The sequence below is a fragment of the Elephas maximus genome, chromosome 2 (genome assembly GCF_024166365.1).
Source record: "Elephas maximus indicus isolate mEleMax1 chromosome 2, mEleMax1 primary haplotype, whole genome shotgun sequence".
NCBI classification, from domain to species: Eukaryota; Metazoa; Chordata; class Mammalia; order Proboscidea; family Elephantidae; genus Elephas; species Elephas maximus.
In genome coordinates, this window is record NC_064820.1 from 103,274,111 (window position 1) to 103,290,787 (window position 16,677).

At 39.0% G+C, this 16,677-nt stretch overlaps 1 protein-coding gene across 1 annotated transcript in view; it reads right to left on the reverse strand.

The window, feature by feature from the left end:
• Positions 1-16,677, reverse strand: part of ELL2 (elongation factor for RNA polymerase II 2) — a 77,650-nt gene that overhangs the window by 15,179 nt on the left and 45,794 nt on the right. The window contains exons 3-5 of the mRNA XM_049868828.1: positions 15,831-15,952; positions 9,639-9,802; positions 1,573-1,832 (exon numbers count right to left, since the gene is read on the reverse strand). Coding sequence (XP_049724785.1) covers positions 1,573-1,832; positions 9,639-9,802; positions 15,831-15,952 — 546 coding nt within the window. The remainder of the gene's footprint in view (positions 1-1,572; positions 1,833-9,638; positions 9,803-15,830; positions 15,953-16,677) is intronic.

A 16,677-nucleotide genomic window follows, 5' to 3' on the forward strand; every position in this document is an offset into this window, starting at 1 on the left:
ACCTAGACTCTCTGTGATTTGTCTTCTGCTTCACTCTGCTCCAGACATACTCGCCTTTCCTCCTCCTTTAACACACCAAACTCTCCCTTCCTCGAGGCCTGGGGAAGTGCTGAGTCATCTTCTTGTCTCTTGTTCCTCATTTCAGCTAAAATGTAGCCATCTGAGAAAGAGATTCCTTGACTTCCCCATTAAAGTAGCTGCCCCCTACCCAGCTCCTCCCAACTCTCTGCTCTGATAGGCTTCTTTCCCCCAAATATACAAATGAACACACATACACCCTCATCCCCATTCATTTTCTCATCCTGTCCCTTAAGCTCTTGAAACTGCTATGTGACATTTGGATTTAAATCAGGTATTTCTAAAATGTGCTCAAATGACTTAACAGTATCCTTAAGATTGCCTGAGATACCCTGGGAAATGGCTAATCCAGAGCTGGAGATTATGGTTTTACTCTTTCGCAGCATTTAGTATCATGTCTGGAATATAATAGATAATAAATGGGAAAAATAGACTTTAAAATGTTATTTGAATAACAGAAGAAAACTTTTAAGGCTTCTTTTAAATGAAATTTAAGAACAACTTTGGAAATGTTACTGCTCTAGGAAAAAATAAAGAGATGGACCATCTATTTACGATAGATCTGAATGCTAATCAACACTTATGACCTGACCAAAAAAACCAAACCCATTGCTGTGCAGTTGATTCCGAAGACTGTATGAAAAAAAATAGGAAGCTACAGTCTGACAAACCACTGACTTTAACAAAATTAATGACCTACTTTTATACTCAGAGTTGACCTGATGGCAACTGGTTTTTTACTTTTATACTTAAGCTTGTTATTATAAGAAAACTGATCACATTTCATACCTTATAAACTCACATCCTTTAATGTGGACAAGTGAGTGATCGTGGCACACATTCTCAACTGTTCAGTAGGCTAAAACATTCTAACTTATACTAACCAAAGGCTGGTAAAATACATTGTACAACTGTACTTACACCAATAAAAATTAAGACGATAGTTTAGGTGATTCAAGACTAAAAATAGACAATAAAAACTTTTTGTCTACCTTTTTTAATGATATTTCAGGACAAAATTTGTTTAATCTTAATGAAAACAATAATTTGAAACTTTCTTTTTTTTAAATTAAAGATTCAGAAGTTTCCAACTTATAAAATCTAATGTAAATGCCCATATCTGAATTCATTTTTAATTAAATCCTTAAAACAAGGTGATTTAACTTAATACATTAATAATACCAAAAACCAAACCTGTTGCTGTTGAGTTGATTCCAACTCATAGCAACCCTATAGGACAGAGCAGAACCGCCCCATAGGGTTTCCAAGGAGCGGCTGGTAGATTCAACTGCCGACCTTTTGGCTAGCAGCCAAGCTCTTAATCACTGTGCCACCAGGGGTCCAATTTAATACACAGGAGTTATAGTTCATATACCATTGATCAAAATGATCCTAAAGTTTCTCCATTTCAATAATAATGACAACAACAAGTCTTCTTAAATGGGCTTCTAAATGTGAAGGTAAGTGGAAGGCTCTCTCTCCAGCTGTCCTCACCTGTTGCAGAATTGTTCCAAGGGAGTTCTTGTCTTTTTGATTGACGCCATCTTTCTGCAATCGAGCAAGCAGTTCAGGTTTCTTGTAGGCCTTCAGTGCCAGTAAGTGAATTACTCTGTCCCTGTATGGCCGCTGAGAAACACTGTTGCTGCTGTGTGTCTTCCGAATCGTATTTGCGGGGTTCATGGGAGTTGACCTTTTCCTCTCAGGCACTGCATCTGCAACCGCTTGAGGTGCTCTCCGAATTTGCACTCTTTTCCCTAAAGTCCAGTGGAAACAACACTGTTAGGCATTTGTGGGTGACAATATAATGAGCATCTCAGTTTCCAGAACTCTGATTTAGGAACCCCTTTTTTTTTCATTTCTAGAGGGAATAACGGCCACTTTTATTTCAATTTTTACTTCAAAGATAAATGCAAACAAGTCTTTTTTTTTTAATTTTTATTGAGCTTCAAGTGAACGTTTACAAATCAAGTCAGACTGTCACATATAAGTTTATATACACCTTACTCCATACTCCCACTTACTCTCCCCCTAATGAGTCAGCCCTTCCAGTCTCTCCTTTCGTGACCCTTTTGCCAGCTTCCAACCCTCTCTACCCTCCCATCCCCCCTCCAGACAGGAGATGCCAACACAGTCTCAAGTGTCCACCTGATACAAATAGCTCACTCTTCATCAGCATCTCTCTCCTATCCACCGTCCTGTCCCTTCCACGTCTGATGAGTTGTCTTGGGGAATGGTTCCTGGGCCAACAGAAGGTTTGGGGACCATGACCGCCGGGATTCCTTTAGTCTCAGTCAGACCATTAAGTATGGTCTTTTTGTGAGAATTTGGGGTCTGCATCCCACTGACCCCCTGCTCCCTCAGGGGTTCTCTGTTTTGCTCCCTGTCAGGGCAGTCATCGGTTGTGGCCAGGCACCAACTAGTTCTTCTGGTCTCCGGATGATGTAAGTCTCTGGTTCATGTGGCCCTTTCTGTCTCTTGGGCTCATAGTTATCGTGTGACCTTGGTGTTCTTCATTCTCCTTTGATCCACGTGGGTTGAGACCAATTGATGCACCTTAGATGGCCGCTTGTTAGCATTTAAGACCCCAGACGCCACATTTCAAAGTGGGATGCAGAATGTTTTCATAATAGAATTATTTTGCCAATTGACTTAGAAGTCCCCTTAAACCATGGTCCCCAAGCCCCCGCCCTTGCTCCGCTGACCTTCGAGGCATTCAGGCAAACAACAGTCTTTTAACTTGAGTTCTACTTTCATGTGGCACATATTAATGAGGCAAATGAATTAATGGCCTAAAATATGAATTAGGGGTTTCCTGGATGGAATTATTTGTTGGAATAAATTTGCATTAGAAGTGAATTTTGGCCACTCAGCTACGCATGGATAATAATTAGTGAAACAAACTGCAGCAACAGACAGAAAATTTTAAGATCGTAAGTTCAATGGGAATAAAGTAATTTCCATGCTTGTCTATGCTATTTACGGAACTTAAATCTACAAGTTATGGCGCCATTCCTGAAAATTGGACATGAATCCAGTGGACACGGTGAAGTATGAGCAACACCTGTCGTTCCTCACTAGAAACACACTCCTTGGCTGAGCTGGGCCATTAAAAACCTCATAGATTCAGAAGCTATAAGGAGGAGAGTCAAGCATTTCATTTGGGGTCAACATCCACTTGGGCGTCCACTAGTGATATTCCTTGAAATAAACCATAATAAATTTTAGGAGTCAGATACACGCACACACCCAACCGACCAACCAACCAAAGTAAACAATCTCAGAGGGCCCAAGAGACTTCTCCCTCGTGGTGCTGAGACTACATAGGTGAGTAGAGGAAAATGGTAAAAAAAATCAAGGGCTTTGTACCATTCCCACATAGGCCAGTGCCATTCATGTAATTAACCCATTTTCTGCTTAGATTTAACACTGAGACTTGGTAGGTGCTACTTCTAGAAAATGTAGTGGGTGGAAGTGATCTGGATGCTATGTGTATATGTGATGCTATCAGGACATGGCCAGTCACTTATGACACCTGGTAACCATTCCTTGCTGAAGGAATAGAAATTAGAATAAAACTGTACAAGACCCTCATCCTGTGATTTCTGAAGTGGGATCTTACAGCTCATTTACTATACTCAAAGCCCCCAACTCTATGCCTCCTGCTTAAAGAGGGAAACATCAATGTAGGGCAACTGCATTAAGAACAAGCCAAGTAACTTCAAGCAATGAATAAGTAAAAGCAGTTTCTAAGTGCTGTGGTGTAGGATGGAAACAGATCAATGAGGCAGGGTAGTAATCCTGTCCAAGTTAGGATTCCCAGCTTTGAAAAGAGAGGCTATTTATTTTGATACAATCCTACCTAGAGTAAGGCAGAGAGGATGAATGCGCTCATGAAATCTCCACCAGCTCTTATATTTCCTTACCATCTGGACATAACCAACTCCAAATATTAGATCAAAATATCACAACAAAGGAGCTCAACATTAATGTTAAGGAAAAGTATTAAGTTTCTGTATTTTTCTTAATAATGGATCAATGTCAGCTGGATCAGTGTCAGATGGGAACAGAACTAATATTTATCACGTACCAATTATGTGGGGTGTACGCTAAGGGCTTCACACACATCTGATTAAGTCTGATAGCAACCTGACAAGGTAGACATAGATCCCATTTTACAGAAGAAAAAACTGAGGCTTTCAATGGGATATGCTCAAGTGATAAAGTGCTCACTTAGCATTTGGAATATTCTGTGATCAACACCCAACTTTTCCTACTTGTACTTCTTTGCATGTGGGAAAGGTTTTATGAACAAATGTCTAATGTCTGCCACTGCTTCATTTTAGGCAGTGAGCCTGAGGCGAACAGGCCTGTGACTGCTTTGTTCACCAGGCAACCATGAATCAGTATTCAATGACCAAATGAATGACAGTAAGACAGCAAGTAAGTACAGGAGCAAAGATCAACTCGGTCTGTATTTTCCCACATGGCCAGGCTGCCAGAGTCCGAAGACACATTGAAATTTCTAACGTGGCAAGTGTAAGCCTTCCAATCCGTTATTTCTCAATCACATTAGTGTTAACAAATAGTAATGCTCCTTAAAATTTTAATATGAATTTGTGAAAAAAATAGGCAGTGTCACAAAAGTTTAGGAAATGTTATAAATGCCACACTCCCTCCCCCTAGCCAAGTCTTGAAAAGAGAAAGTCCTTTAACTCATTCTCCAAACCAAGGTGACTGTGGAGCCCTTCCTTCTCTCTTTTTGAGGGGAGAAGGGATATGATCAGAGAACGCTTCTGAGCTAAGCTCACAAACACCATGACCTGTCATTTGCAATGAATTCAAGTCAACAAGGAAGGCAAAGAGAAATAAAAAGACAAAGTGGCAGTACTGCCACTGTGCTCTAAGCTGCCTAACCTCCTCTGTTCCTCTGATCCTTGGTCTCAGAGGGGCCTTTAAGATGTCCTGGGTTTACCCTCACCCCTCCTGGAAGCAGGTATAGCGCAGACAAATAAAGGGGCTAACTTTGTCCTTCAGAAGGGTGTAGGTATGATGCCCGATATGAAACTAGGGTCTGGTCAGGGATAGGACAGGGGTGGAGACTTGCCTGGGCCCTAGTACTCAGCTGTCATCTCCCCATGAGTCCTCCAACCCCAGTACTCTCACTTCACCTTTACCTCATTTTTCTTTTAAACAGCCAATCAACCATGGGATAATCCATTTCTTCAAATGCTGAAAGAACAACCCAGCCACACTGGCCACTGACTTATACTACAAAATCACTTCCTTATTACCTCCTCATCCCTTTTACACCTATTCAACCAGGAAAGATTCCTTTGGCTGCAGATAAAAAAAAAAAAAATAAAAAAAAATCAGTGATAGAAGTATTTACAGAACTGAGATGATAAAGAAAAAACAAAGAAAAATGTAGAGCAGGAAAGGCTTTTATTTTGCCTCAGAAAAAAGCCTTTGAATAAAGCCTACGGGAGAAACTAATTCTCTTCCCAGACCCAACTGCTAATCAATTCCCTGGGCTCCTTATATAAACAGCAGCAGTAGGTCCGACCGGATTGGGTAATCTGGGACCAGATCTGAATCCTTGTTGCATAACAAGGAGTCCACTTCTAGCTTCTCCATTTAATATGAGATGGTAAAAGTATTATCCCTTAGTCTAATGGCTCTGAGTAAACAATCTGAAATGAAGGTGTTAAAACAGTCCATCAGAAAGACAGCAGTGACTGTTGCTTTTCTGTCTGTGGAACCTGACCAGCAACCCTGGCAACACTTGACCCAAGGCTTTAAGGACACCGTCGGGGCCATGATGATAATGTGATGCTGTCATGGTTCAATTGCAGTGGTATCCATTTTCACCATTTGACAATTGTGGTCAGTTTTTCAAAACGCTTATCTATCTATGCACATACACTAAAGTCAAAAATATTAGAACTATGGAGGGATAATAACTTAGATATTATCTGGTTCAAATATCCCTCATTTTATATTTGAGAACATTGAGGTCCATAGATGTTAAATGACTGTTCAAGGTCACTCAAATGTGCTAACTCATTAAAAATATGAAGGATGAGGCAGAGGCTGGGAAAATAAGAAACAGGATCCTAGAAATCAGATTGGTTGGTAATTTTATATATCTAAATAAATATGAACATGTATAAAAGTTATCATTTCAACAGAATTTCAGAATTTACGTAAGAGTCAATGAATGACTTAGGATACTGGTAAAATGAAAGTAGTGGTCATTAGTAATACCTTTTTTTTTTTTTAACATAGTGGAGGGATTATCACAATATAATACTCACTGCTGATATAATGACTAGAAGTGGAAATATTATTGATGAAATAATAATAATGTTTTCCAGGTTAAAGCCTCTCCAAGCAATATAGGTTTTGTTTTTTCAGCTCAGAAGAGGGTCGCAGAAGCTCATATTCCTCAGTGACCAGGCCAGGTGACCCCTTGGAGACCAGACTTTATCCCCTTAAGCTGGGTTGTGCTCTGGTTCATCTGCCAGCAGCTGGCCTGGCATAATGCCACCACAACACCACACTAGGACCAGCCTTGTTCCCATTTGTCCTCCACCCACTCAGTGAAAGAACCCTTGTTCTGTATGTACCTCTAAGCTGGCATAGGTGAGTTTTTAGTTTCATTTTAGATGACATATTCAAAGTATGAACTAAAGAGGTGGTTCCTATTGCCTTGAGAAAAAAAAAAAAAAAAAAAACACCACAATTACTGAGACCATACCCAAACTATTTACTATCTGCTGATATCAACAACTTGATATGGAAAATGGAGATGAGGTATACAACTGACCTCTACAAGTTCTACAGGTCCCAGTACCATTAGGGAGAGTATAGCCTATGGGATTCTGAGTGTCAAAAAGTCTGATGTGTGAGCTACAAATGAACTGTACCTAACCCTATCAAACTCCTACGGTGGTTGTGAGACTTAGATGAGTGACTGGATGTGAAGTGTTAAATGGTGCCTTATACACAGCAAGCACTCAATAAATGCTGAGTAATATTATATTGAAAGGTGATTGACTAGCATTTTAAAGAACTGAATGAGTCATATAGTTTTGAGATACTGAATAAAAGCAGGAAGATACAAACTGAGCTGCCTAGAAGGAAACACATAGTAAAGGACTAGTGTAGATAAAGTTAAAAGAAAAAAGACCAAAACATGATATAACAAAGCACAGCAAAAAGTGAAAAACAAACAACAGAAAAGCTAATCAGGATACTAGAGTCTTTTGCTCCCCAGTACTCAGAATTGGTCAGACTTTTTTTTATTAAGAGTAGTGTGTCCAGTTTTGAACTCTGAGGTGCAGAACTGGCAACAGCCCAGAGAAGAGCAATAAAAATAATTAAAGGGTTGGGATATAGGCCATATTAAGAAAAGTTAAAAGGAGCTTGGGGATATTTGGCCAGCAGAATAAAAGGCTGAGGAGGTTATTGACATTATTTAAGACCAAAGAAGAACACTGCCGGGATGGTGAGTGGCCAGGACACTGAGGACAAAGCAAAAAGGACAGGCCTGAACAGAACACGGGCCGGCAGAAATCACTGTGGGGCTGAGAAAGGGGAACATAGGTATGGAGAGAGGGTGGTCAGCTATTCTTAGAATGGTGTAGATGCAATCTGGTTCAGAATGACCTCAAATTTTCGGTGTTCCCAGTACATATTTTTATGTATCTGATCATATATGTGTGTGTGTATATATATAAATTGTTTGTAGTGCCCATAAGAAACTCCACAAGTTCTACAGGTCCCAGTACCACTAGGGTGTGTATGGTCTACGGGATTCTAAGTGTTGAAAAGCCTGTTGTATAAACTACAAATGAACTGTATTTGACCCTATCAAAAGAAACAAAAACACGTGAACATAGGAACAACCAAGGATCATTCAATGGACAAGCACAGTAATTAATTTTAATTTTCAAGCTTTGGAATAAATCAAGGTGAATATTTTCAGCTAAATTTTGATGGCTTACATTGTCTATTTCTTTGTTAAACATACCAACTTGCCTCACTGTTTATAAAATGGTGGTGTTGGACAGATTAAAAAAAAAAAACTTTCAAAGCAACAGTAACAGATAATTCACTCTGTATTTAAATGTATCTGCAGCAGATCTTATGCATTTTAAAAACAACTTGAAATTTAATTTATTAGCATAGAAAGTTAATCACATGACTTGTGAAGGTAAAGGAGAAAGCTGGAAGTTGTTACTTCACTCAGCAGGAAAGGGAAGGTGAAAATTCTCACTGCTGGTAACGTACTGGGAAGGGAACTGGGCCCCATGGGTACAGATACCTGGGGAAGCCACGAATTGTTGTTAAACCAAACTAAATGTATCTAAGCTAAGCACCAAGTCCCAGGAGCAGTGGCTTTGTTCCAAAGAAATACTTATTAAAGACACTGGTAGAGCTTCTCAAAGCTGAATGTATTATAGCTGGATCAGCGATGGGAAAATGCAAAACCAAAACCCACGGTTGTCAAGTCGATTCCTACTCACAGTGACCCTATAGCACAGAGTAGAACAGCCCCATAGGGTTTTCAGGGCTGTAAATCTTTAAGGAAGCAGACTGCCACATCTCTTTTCTACAGAGCAGCTGGTAGGTTAGAACCACCGACCTTTTGGTTAGCAGCCGAGCGTTTTAACCACTGCAATACCAGGGCTCCTTCAATGGGAAAATATAGAAGCAGAATTACACCAAACCATGGCATGATGTTAAGGGATTTGGTTCTTCAACAGATTGTTTCTGAGAGCATTTAAATTTGCAAATTAATTTCCTTTTATCATTTACTGTAGTGACTTGTGTTATAAAACTGAGGAAGGACTGACAGAGCTCATCAGTCACTGTGAATCGACTCCTTAAAATTGTTAGGGTCACTGCTCATAAAGGAGGGACTCATGCTGCTGGTTTGGTCTTGATTCCCTTCAACATGATGGGGGGTGGGGCAGTCTCTTAATTAATGGATGGATGCAAATGAGGATCCATAAGTGGTATCACAACTGAAGTGCCAAAGGAGCATCACCCTAATGCTTGGCTATAAGCACATTTTACACTTTTGCAATAAAAATTCCTTGATGTGCCAAGATCATCTAAAAATGTAAGCAAAATCTATAACAATTAGGTAATCAAATCATAAATTCTACTAATAGACTTTACTGTAAAAATAACCCCACAGAAGTACAAAACAAGAACCATACCATTCATTATTGAAGTTACATCATTTAGTGACCAAGAAAACACAATGGTAGCAGCACTATTAAAACCCCACGTAATAATCTGACTAGATCCCAGTATTGTAAAATAATTAGTAGCCAATAGAGGATTCAGGATTTAAGAAACAAGACAGTTAAATTTGTTTGTCTTTTACCATCAGACTAAAGGGAACATATGATTTTTTTTCTTTTACCATGCTATCCAAAATGTTCTGAAAACGAATTACTGTATTAAGTTAACATTACCAGGTATTTACCTATAGTGATCTTGAATTATTCCAATCAATCAGCGAGAGGGAGGAAGATATCTATACAAACCTACATACGGTCCACCAGGTTTGATAACTTTTGTGCTTCGGTTGCGGGATTCTTCCTCTGCCTGGGTCATTCTTTCTCGTGTCATCTGATATGAGTCGTTTGTTGCACACACTGTAATTTTATCTTGTATAAATCCCAGGCAATTGAGCTGGGAGGCTCCAGAGCTGTCAAGTAAGATGGTGGCTTTGTTAGCAATGACCCTCATTTTGCACAGTAAAGGCAAGAAAGAATTGTATAATCCTAAAATCAACAATTAATCAGAGAAGTTTGCAATCCTAAAATAATAATGATTTTTAAATGTAAAGATTATTTTAAATATCTAAGTTCTTCTGCCTCATTTTATATCACAGTTTTGTTCATATTCGTGGTAAAATGAGCCTTCTGAGATCAAATCCATGACATTTATGAAAAAAATCAGTATTTGGAGCTTAGCCCAGAATCTTAATGGGTGCTGCAGTTCTACTTTTATTTAATAGTCAGCTATTTTAAAGAATTATCTACTGCTCAATGTTAAAGAGTTTACTTTAAAAATTTTTTTACTTTTAATTTTTAATAAATATTTTTAAGGCTAAAATATTGATAAATATTAGAGATTACTTTAGTATTATTATGCCCAAAGTTCCTAACAATTTGTAGAATTCATATTTACCAGTTTGTTAAGTCTCTATATAAGGTGACTGTCATGGATTGAATTATGCCCCCCCCCCCCAAAAAAATGTGTGTATCAATTTGGCTGGGCCATGATTCCTGGTATTGTGTGATTTTCCTATATGTTGTAAATCCTGCCTCTATGATGTTAATAAGGGAGGACGGGTGGCAGTTGTGTGAGGCAGGACTCAATCTACAAGATTGGGTTGTGTCTTGAGGCTATCTCTTGAGATATAAAAGAAAGAAGCGAGCAGAGAGACTGGAGACCTCACACCACCAAGAAAGCAGTGCCAGGAGCAGAGCGCATCCTTTGGACCCAGGGTTCCTGCGCAAAGAAGCTCCTAGCCTGGGGGAAGATTGACGAGAAGGCTGATGGAAACAGAAAGCCTTCCCCTGAAGCTGACACCCTGAATTTGGACTTTTAGCCTACTTTAGTGTAAGAAAATAAACTTCTTTTTGTTAAAGCCATCCACTTGTGGTATTTATAGCAGCACTAGATACCTCAGACAGTGACCTACTCATATAACAGATATTGAAGAAAATATTGTACAAGAGGTTTTTGCAGAAATATTAAAAAACAACTTTTATTTAAACTATAATGAATATTACCTTGACCCTGAAGGTGGTTCTGTTTCAAAGTAATATGCTAATATTAGGGATCATGGTAAAAGCCAAAACTGGTATGTTAAAAGGAAATTACTATGGCCTTTAAAAAAGCTGGACTATAAAAGTAATGAAAATGACACTGTTGCTCTGGTACTATATTTCCAAATTTAATTGAAAGTAGCTTTGTTATGATTCTAAGAAATAAAGATTGATAAAATTCTTATAAATTGATAATAAGTGTCTTTATAAATGCCATATATTTTAAAAAATCAGTTCATTTACTCATAAATATTTACTGGGCACGGACCATATGCCAGGCAATGCATGAGGCACAGAGGCTGTGCCAAGGACTAAGACAGACGGGGATCCTCCCTCATGGAGCTCTCAGTCTAGTGGGTGACAAGGATGGGCAAACTGAATATGACAACACAGTGTGATAAATGCCATGGCAGAGGGAGTCCAAGGATGTAGGAGGCCACCCAGGAAGGGCGCCTCATCTAGAGTTGTGGGCAAGGCAAAGGCTTCCCAAAGGAAGTGATGCCAAGCTGACCTAGAAGGATGAACGTACAAGTGGGAGGAAAGAAAAAAGTGTTTTGGGAGGAAACTCAACCTGTTCAGACTCAGGGGGAGCCAGGAAAAGGTTTTCAGTTTGGCCAAAGAAAGAAAGTTGGAAAGGACAATTGAGATGAGGCTGGAGAGTGAATGAGGAACACATCACCCAAGGCTTTGGAGGTCATGTTATAGATTTTGGGCTTTATCCCAAGATTAACAGAAGCTGAAAAAGGGAGAGAAAATATCTCCACTTTACATATGAGAAAAGTATGGATGGAGAGTATATGGGGTGGAGGGAGCAGGGGAACGGATAAGACTAAAAACAGGAAGACACCTTAGGAGGCTACTGAAGGGTTCCAGGCAGGAAGTGACGGTATGAGCCACAGTAGGGCAGTGAGACTATAGGACAGCAGACAGATTCCAGAGAAAATGAGGAGGCAGCACTGACAGGATTTTATCAATGACTGGATGAGAGAGAGAGAGAAAAGTTAAAGATGATGCCTAGGGTACTAGGTATGTGCAGCTGCCACTCAACACAGGAAGAGCAGGTTAGGGGTAAGGTCTGGAGAGAGAAAATGAATTCAGTGTTGGACACTGAGGTCTCAGGAGGAAATCAACTGTGAAGGACAGTAATATTTAAGTAACGGCAGAAGAAAAGAAGACTGTAAGAAACTAAAAAGGCACAGCAAAGAGGTAGGAGGGAAATCAGAAGAGCAGTGTGACATGAAGCCAATGAATAGAATGCTTCAAGAAGTAAAGCTTAGTCAACAGTGTCAAATACTGGAAACAAGTCCAGAATAATGAGGAACCATAGCATCCATTAAGGAGCCCTGGTGGTGCAATGGTTAAGCACTTAACTGTTAACCAAAAGGTGGGCAGTTTGAACCCAACAATGGCTCCATGGAAGGATGTGGCATTCTGCTTCCATAAAAATTACAGTCTTGGGGCCCTATGGCGGCAGTTCTACCCTGTTTTATAGGGTTGGTATGAGTTGGAACCAAGTCGATGGCAACAGGTGTGGGGTTTTTGTATTTTTTAATAGCATCCATTGGATTCAAGGAGGTCACAGGCTACCTTGATGGAGAGTAGTTTCAATGTAATGGTGGGACTGAAGCCAGACTTTGGGTCAAGAAGGGAGTGCAAAGGAGATTGATTTTGTTTTCCTGTTATTTTTAAATGAGACAGACTTGGACATGTTTGAAGCTGGGGGGGAAAAACAGTGAAAGAGGGAAAGGAGGAAAGGAGGGATAGAGGAAGGGAAAAGGGAAGGGAGAGAGAAAATAACGGAGAATGCAGTTTATTGAGAAGGGAAAGGATGGGAGCAGATTAACTCTCAGAGGAAGAGGGATGGAGGGGAAGGGTGGGATGAAAAGACTGCAGTAGAATGAAGGTTTGGAGACAGGAAGTTTGTATTTCAACATCTGCCCATATTATTTACCAAGTAATTTACCTAATGAGCCTATTACCTATCATGATGAAGCTACTACTTACACCATGCAAGGTCAAGAAACAGATCTTTATGTGAAAATAAAATGAAGTTGAACCCTGCAGGCAAAAAGGTACTCTCAAAAATTCTCCACTTATCCTTTCCTAACTGAGTTACCTTAAAAGTTTGAATACTTTGACATACGCACATAAACTTTCTTTTAGCCTTCCTCTATCCTAGCTCACTGTTTCCCAGTACTTGAGCATGCCTTACTGTAGAGGGTTGTATGCCCCCAATGATGTGTTCTCACTAAGTTTGTGAATGGGCAGGTTTAAGAGATTTTTCAAAGATAATTTTGACGGTGGAATTTCTTCCATTTTACATATGAGAAATGTGTGATTCAAGAAGGTTAAAAAAAAAAAGGTAAGAAAGGTGACAAATTAATATGTATTCCTGAACATTCATTTATTGAGCATTTATTTTGAGCTCAGCCAGCACTGAGAGACTAAAAAAGGCATAAGAAAGTTCCTGCTCTTGAGGAGCTTGAACTATTGCTGGAAAGACAAGATTCTTGGGGAAAATAAAATTGAATAGAAAAGGTGGAGGTGAATTATGGAAAGGTTTAATTGCCAGGCTGAGACCACACCATTTTATGAAGCATCTTGGATCACACTCGGAATATACTAATGGATTTGCCCCAGTTTCCTCACTGTTTCTTTTCTCTTGCTACATCAGTTTTGTAAATGACTGTAAGTCCTTCTCCAAACAGGTTTTGAGGAGGAGATTAAGTTCCTTAATAAAATTCTTAAGGGGACACAATTTAATTTGATATAAAGTGTTCTCATTATATAAAACAACTATCTGAAGACTTACAGGGGATGCCCCCACAATTAGAAACTGGTGTATCCTGTGGTGTGTAAAGAACACTGGACTGGGAGTTAGGAGAACTAAGTTCTCATTCAACCCTGCCACTAACTAACTAGCTATGTAACTGTGTATAACTCACCTGTGAAAGGAAGGGGTTAAACTACACAATCCCTGTCAAAACAAAAACCAAACACACTGCAGTCCTGTCGACTTGGACTCATAGCAAACCTATAGAACAGAACAGAACTACGAAGCACACTGCTACATCTTTCTCTCAGGGAGTGGTCGATGGGTTCAAACAGCCGACATTTTGGTTAAAAGCCGAGCACTTAACCACTGCGCCAACAGGGCTCTTTGCACAATCGCTGAGGACCCTGAAACCTGGTGGTTCTATAATCTACAGCAGCGTTGTCCAATAGAACTTTCTGCAATAGTGGAAATGTTCTGTATCTGTGCTGTCCAATTGAGCCTATGAAATGTGGCTAGTGTAAACAAGAATTGAATTTTTGATTTTATTTAATTTTAATCCACTGAAATTTAAATAGCCACTTGTAGCTACTGACTATCACAGTGAACAGAACTAAAAGGTATATATAATCTATAAGACATGCAATTTATACAAAAAATATAAGTTGGGGGGTGAACAATTTTATTTCAGAAAGTAACATTAATATATAAAAATATATATATATACTCAGGGGCAAATGGCAGGTTAAGGTGAAACAAACAAAAAGTTATTATTTAGTCACCTTAAATGTGAGGAGCAATGTGGAACTCTTTCAGTTAAGTGCCTTACTTGGTATCTCAGCCTCCAGTTTCTCCCAAAACAGCCAGTGCTTACACAGCTTCAAGGACTGCACAGGTGAGCCTTAGGGATAGATGGCTGGGGTAGTTTGGGGCAATGTCAAAGGGCTGCACACTAAGGAAATGAGGCAGCCCTCCCTAGGAGGCTGGGGGCTCTAAGTCCTGTCTCCATCCATAGGCAGAACAAACTCCCCCTACTCAAGGGGACCATTCTTTAATCAGAAACAACCACAGCAAAGAGGAGTGGAACAAGTAGCTTATTGTTTACCAAGGACCTAAGTAAATAAGGGTTCCATGGTACCCTTGGGGTGTGGGTGTGTAGTCTTGTCCTCCTCCCTCCCTTTATTTTATTTTTCTAATTTCAATCAGGAGTGGTGAAAACAGAACTGCTATACTGGGGTTAATTTCTAGTTTCCATTTTATCATGTAATAAAAAATATTTTAAAAATTTATCTTAAGACTCAAGAGGGGGAGAGCAAGTGGGAGTAGGGAGTGAGATGTATGTAAACTTATATGAGACAGACTGATTGGATTTTTAAACGTTCACTTGAAGCTTAATAAAAGTTATTAAAAAAAAATCTATCTTAAAACAAGGCTTGTACGGGGAAGAAGGACGGGGACATGCAGTATTTCTATATATATGGAAATATGAACCTATATATTTAAATATAAATATATATTTAAACATAAGTATATATTTAAATGGAAACCCTGGTGATGTAGCGGTTAAGAGCTACAGCTGCTAACCGAAAGGTCAGCAGTTTGAATCCACCAGGCGCTCCTTGGAAACCGTATGGGGCAGTTCTACTCTGTCCGATAGGGTCACTATGAGTCAGAATTGACTCGATGGCAACGGGTTTGGTTTTTGGTTTTTTGATATATTTAAATATATTTTTTTCCTCCTTTACCCTTGAGCTTGAACCAAGTATGCTATCAGTCTTCTTATTTAAAGGCAGTGAATGAAACATTAAAAAAAAAAAATCCTTAAACTTGCTTTAATAAAAACAAAACATGTTTTATGGGTATAATATCTTTTGTACCTTAAAAGCCCCTTGGGGGCCGGAATCTTAAAAATTTTGCGATCGTATCCTACAGTGACAAATATAACTTCCAGTACATAATAGGTGCCCAAATAAATCATTTTCAAATAAATAAATGAATTCTGCAAATTCAACTCAATAAATACTTGTGGAATGACTACTATGTATTTTATTGTTTAACAACAACAACAACAAAAGTCTCTTAAATAAAAGTTATTTTCCTTTCAGCATACCTTGAAAAATACTTACCTTGAGCATGTTTGCTGGATGCAGTCAAAGCTGCCCTGAGGGTTGTCTTTACCCACATTTGACAAATAGAAGTTAAAGTTATGTACTTCATTGGGGGGATCAATTTTGGGAATTTTGACAAGCTAAAAGGAGAAAAAAAGGGAAAGAAACACTTTATAGAGCAGAATTCTAAATTTACCATACAGTGAGCTCATGACCAACTCACTTCTTTAGGTGATTTTCATTACATATTCAAGCCCTCTTCATATATATCTTTCTAGCGTTCAAATTATCAAATTATTCAAAGAATCTGGCAGGCATACCTACAATTCGTCACATTTTTATTTATATTTTCTACCCTTAGTTTTTTTTTTTTTTTTTTTTTTTACCCTTAGTATCAGTAATCATTTCTGCTCAGTTTATAAGAGGAACCCTCTTAATTTCAAATTAGTAAACGATTACAGTTCACATGGAAGAGTTATTAGTGAATTTGCTAAAAAAATTCCTTCTCTTAGACACACAAGGTGTGACTCTGCTGAATTGCTTCTAGATATTTAAATGGTCTCTGAGGTAAGAGTCCATACCTCAATCCTTTACTTGTTTAATGCATATACATTTCATTTTAGTTCTTGCTTTTCTAAGAAATATTTTTGAAGAAAATGACTAGCAGCCTATATTGCAGCATAAGGTTAATGTCTTAATTGCATTCGAAGTCAAAATGCAGCCGGGATATTTCTCCATGCCTGATGATTCCCTTACTCATTCAGAACAGGGCCAGTAGTCTACAGGGGTGATTCTGCAGGTCACTCCCAGGCTGAGCCCCAGGCAACACTGTGGAACAGGCAAATAACATTTTCTGTGATCTTGT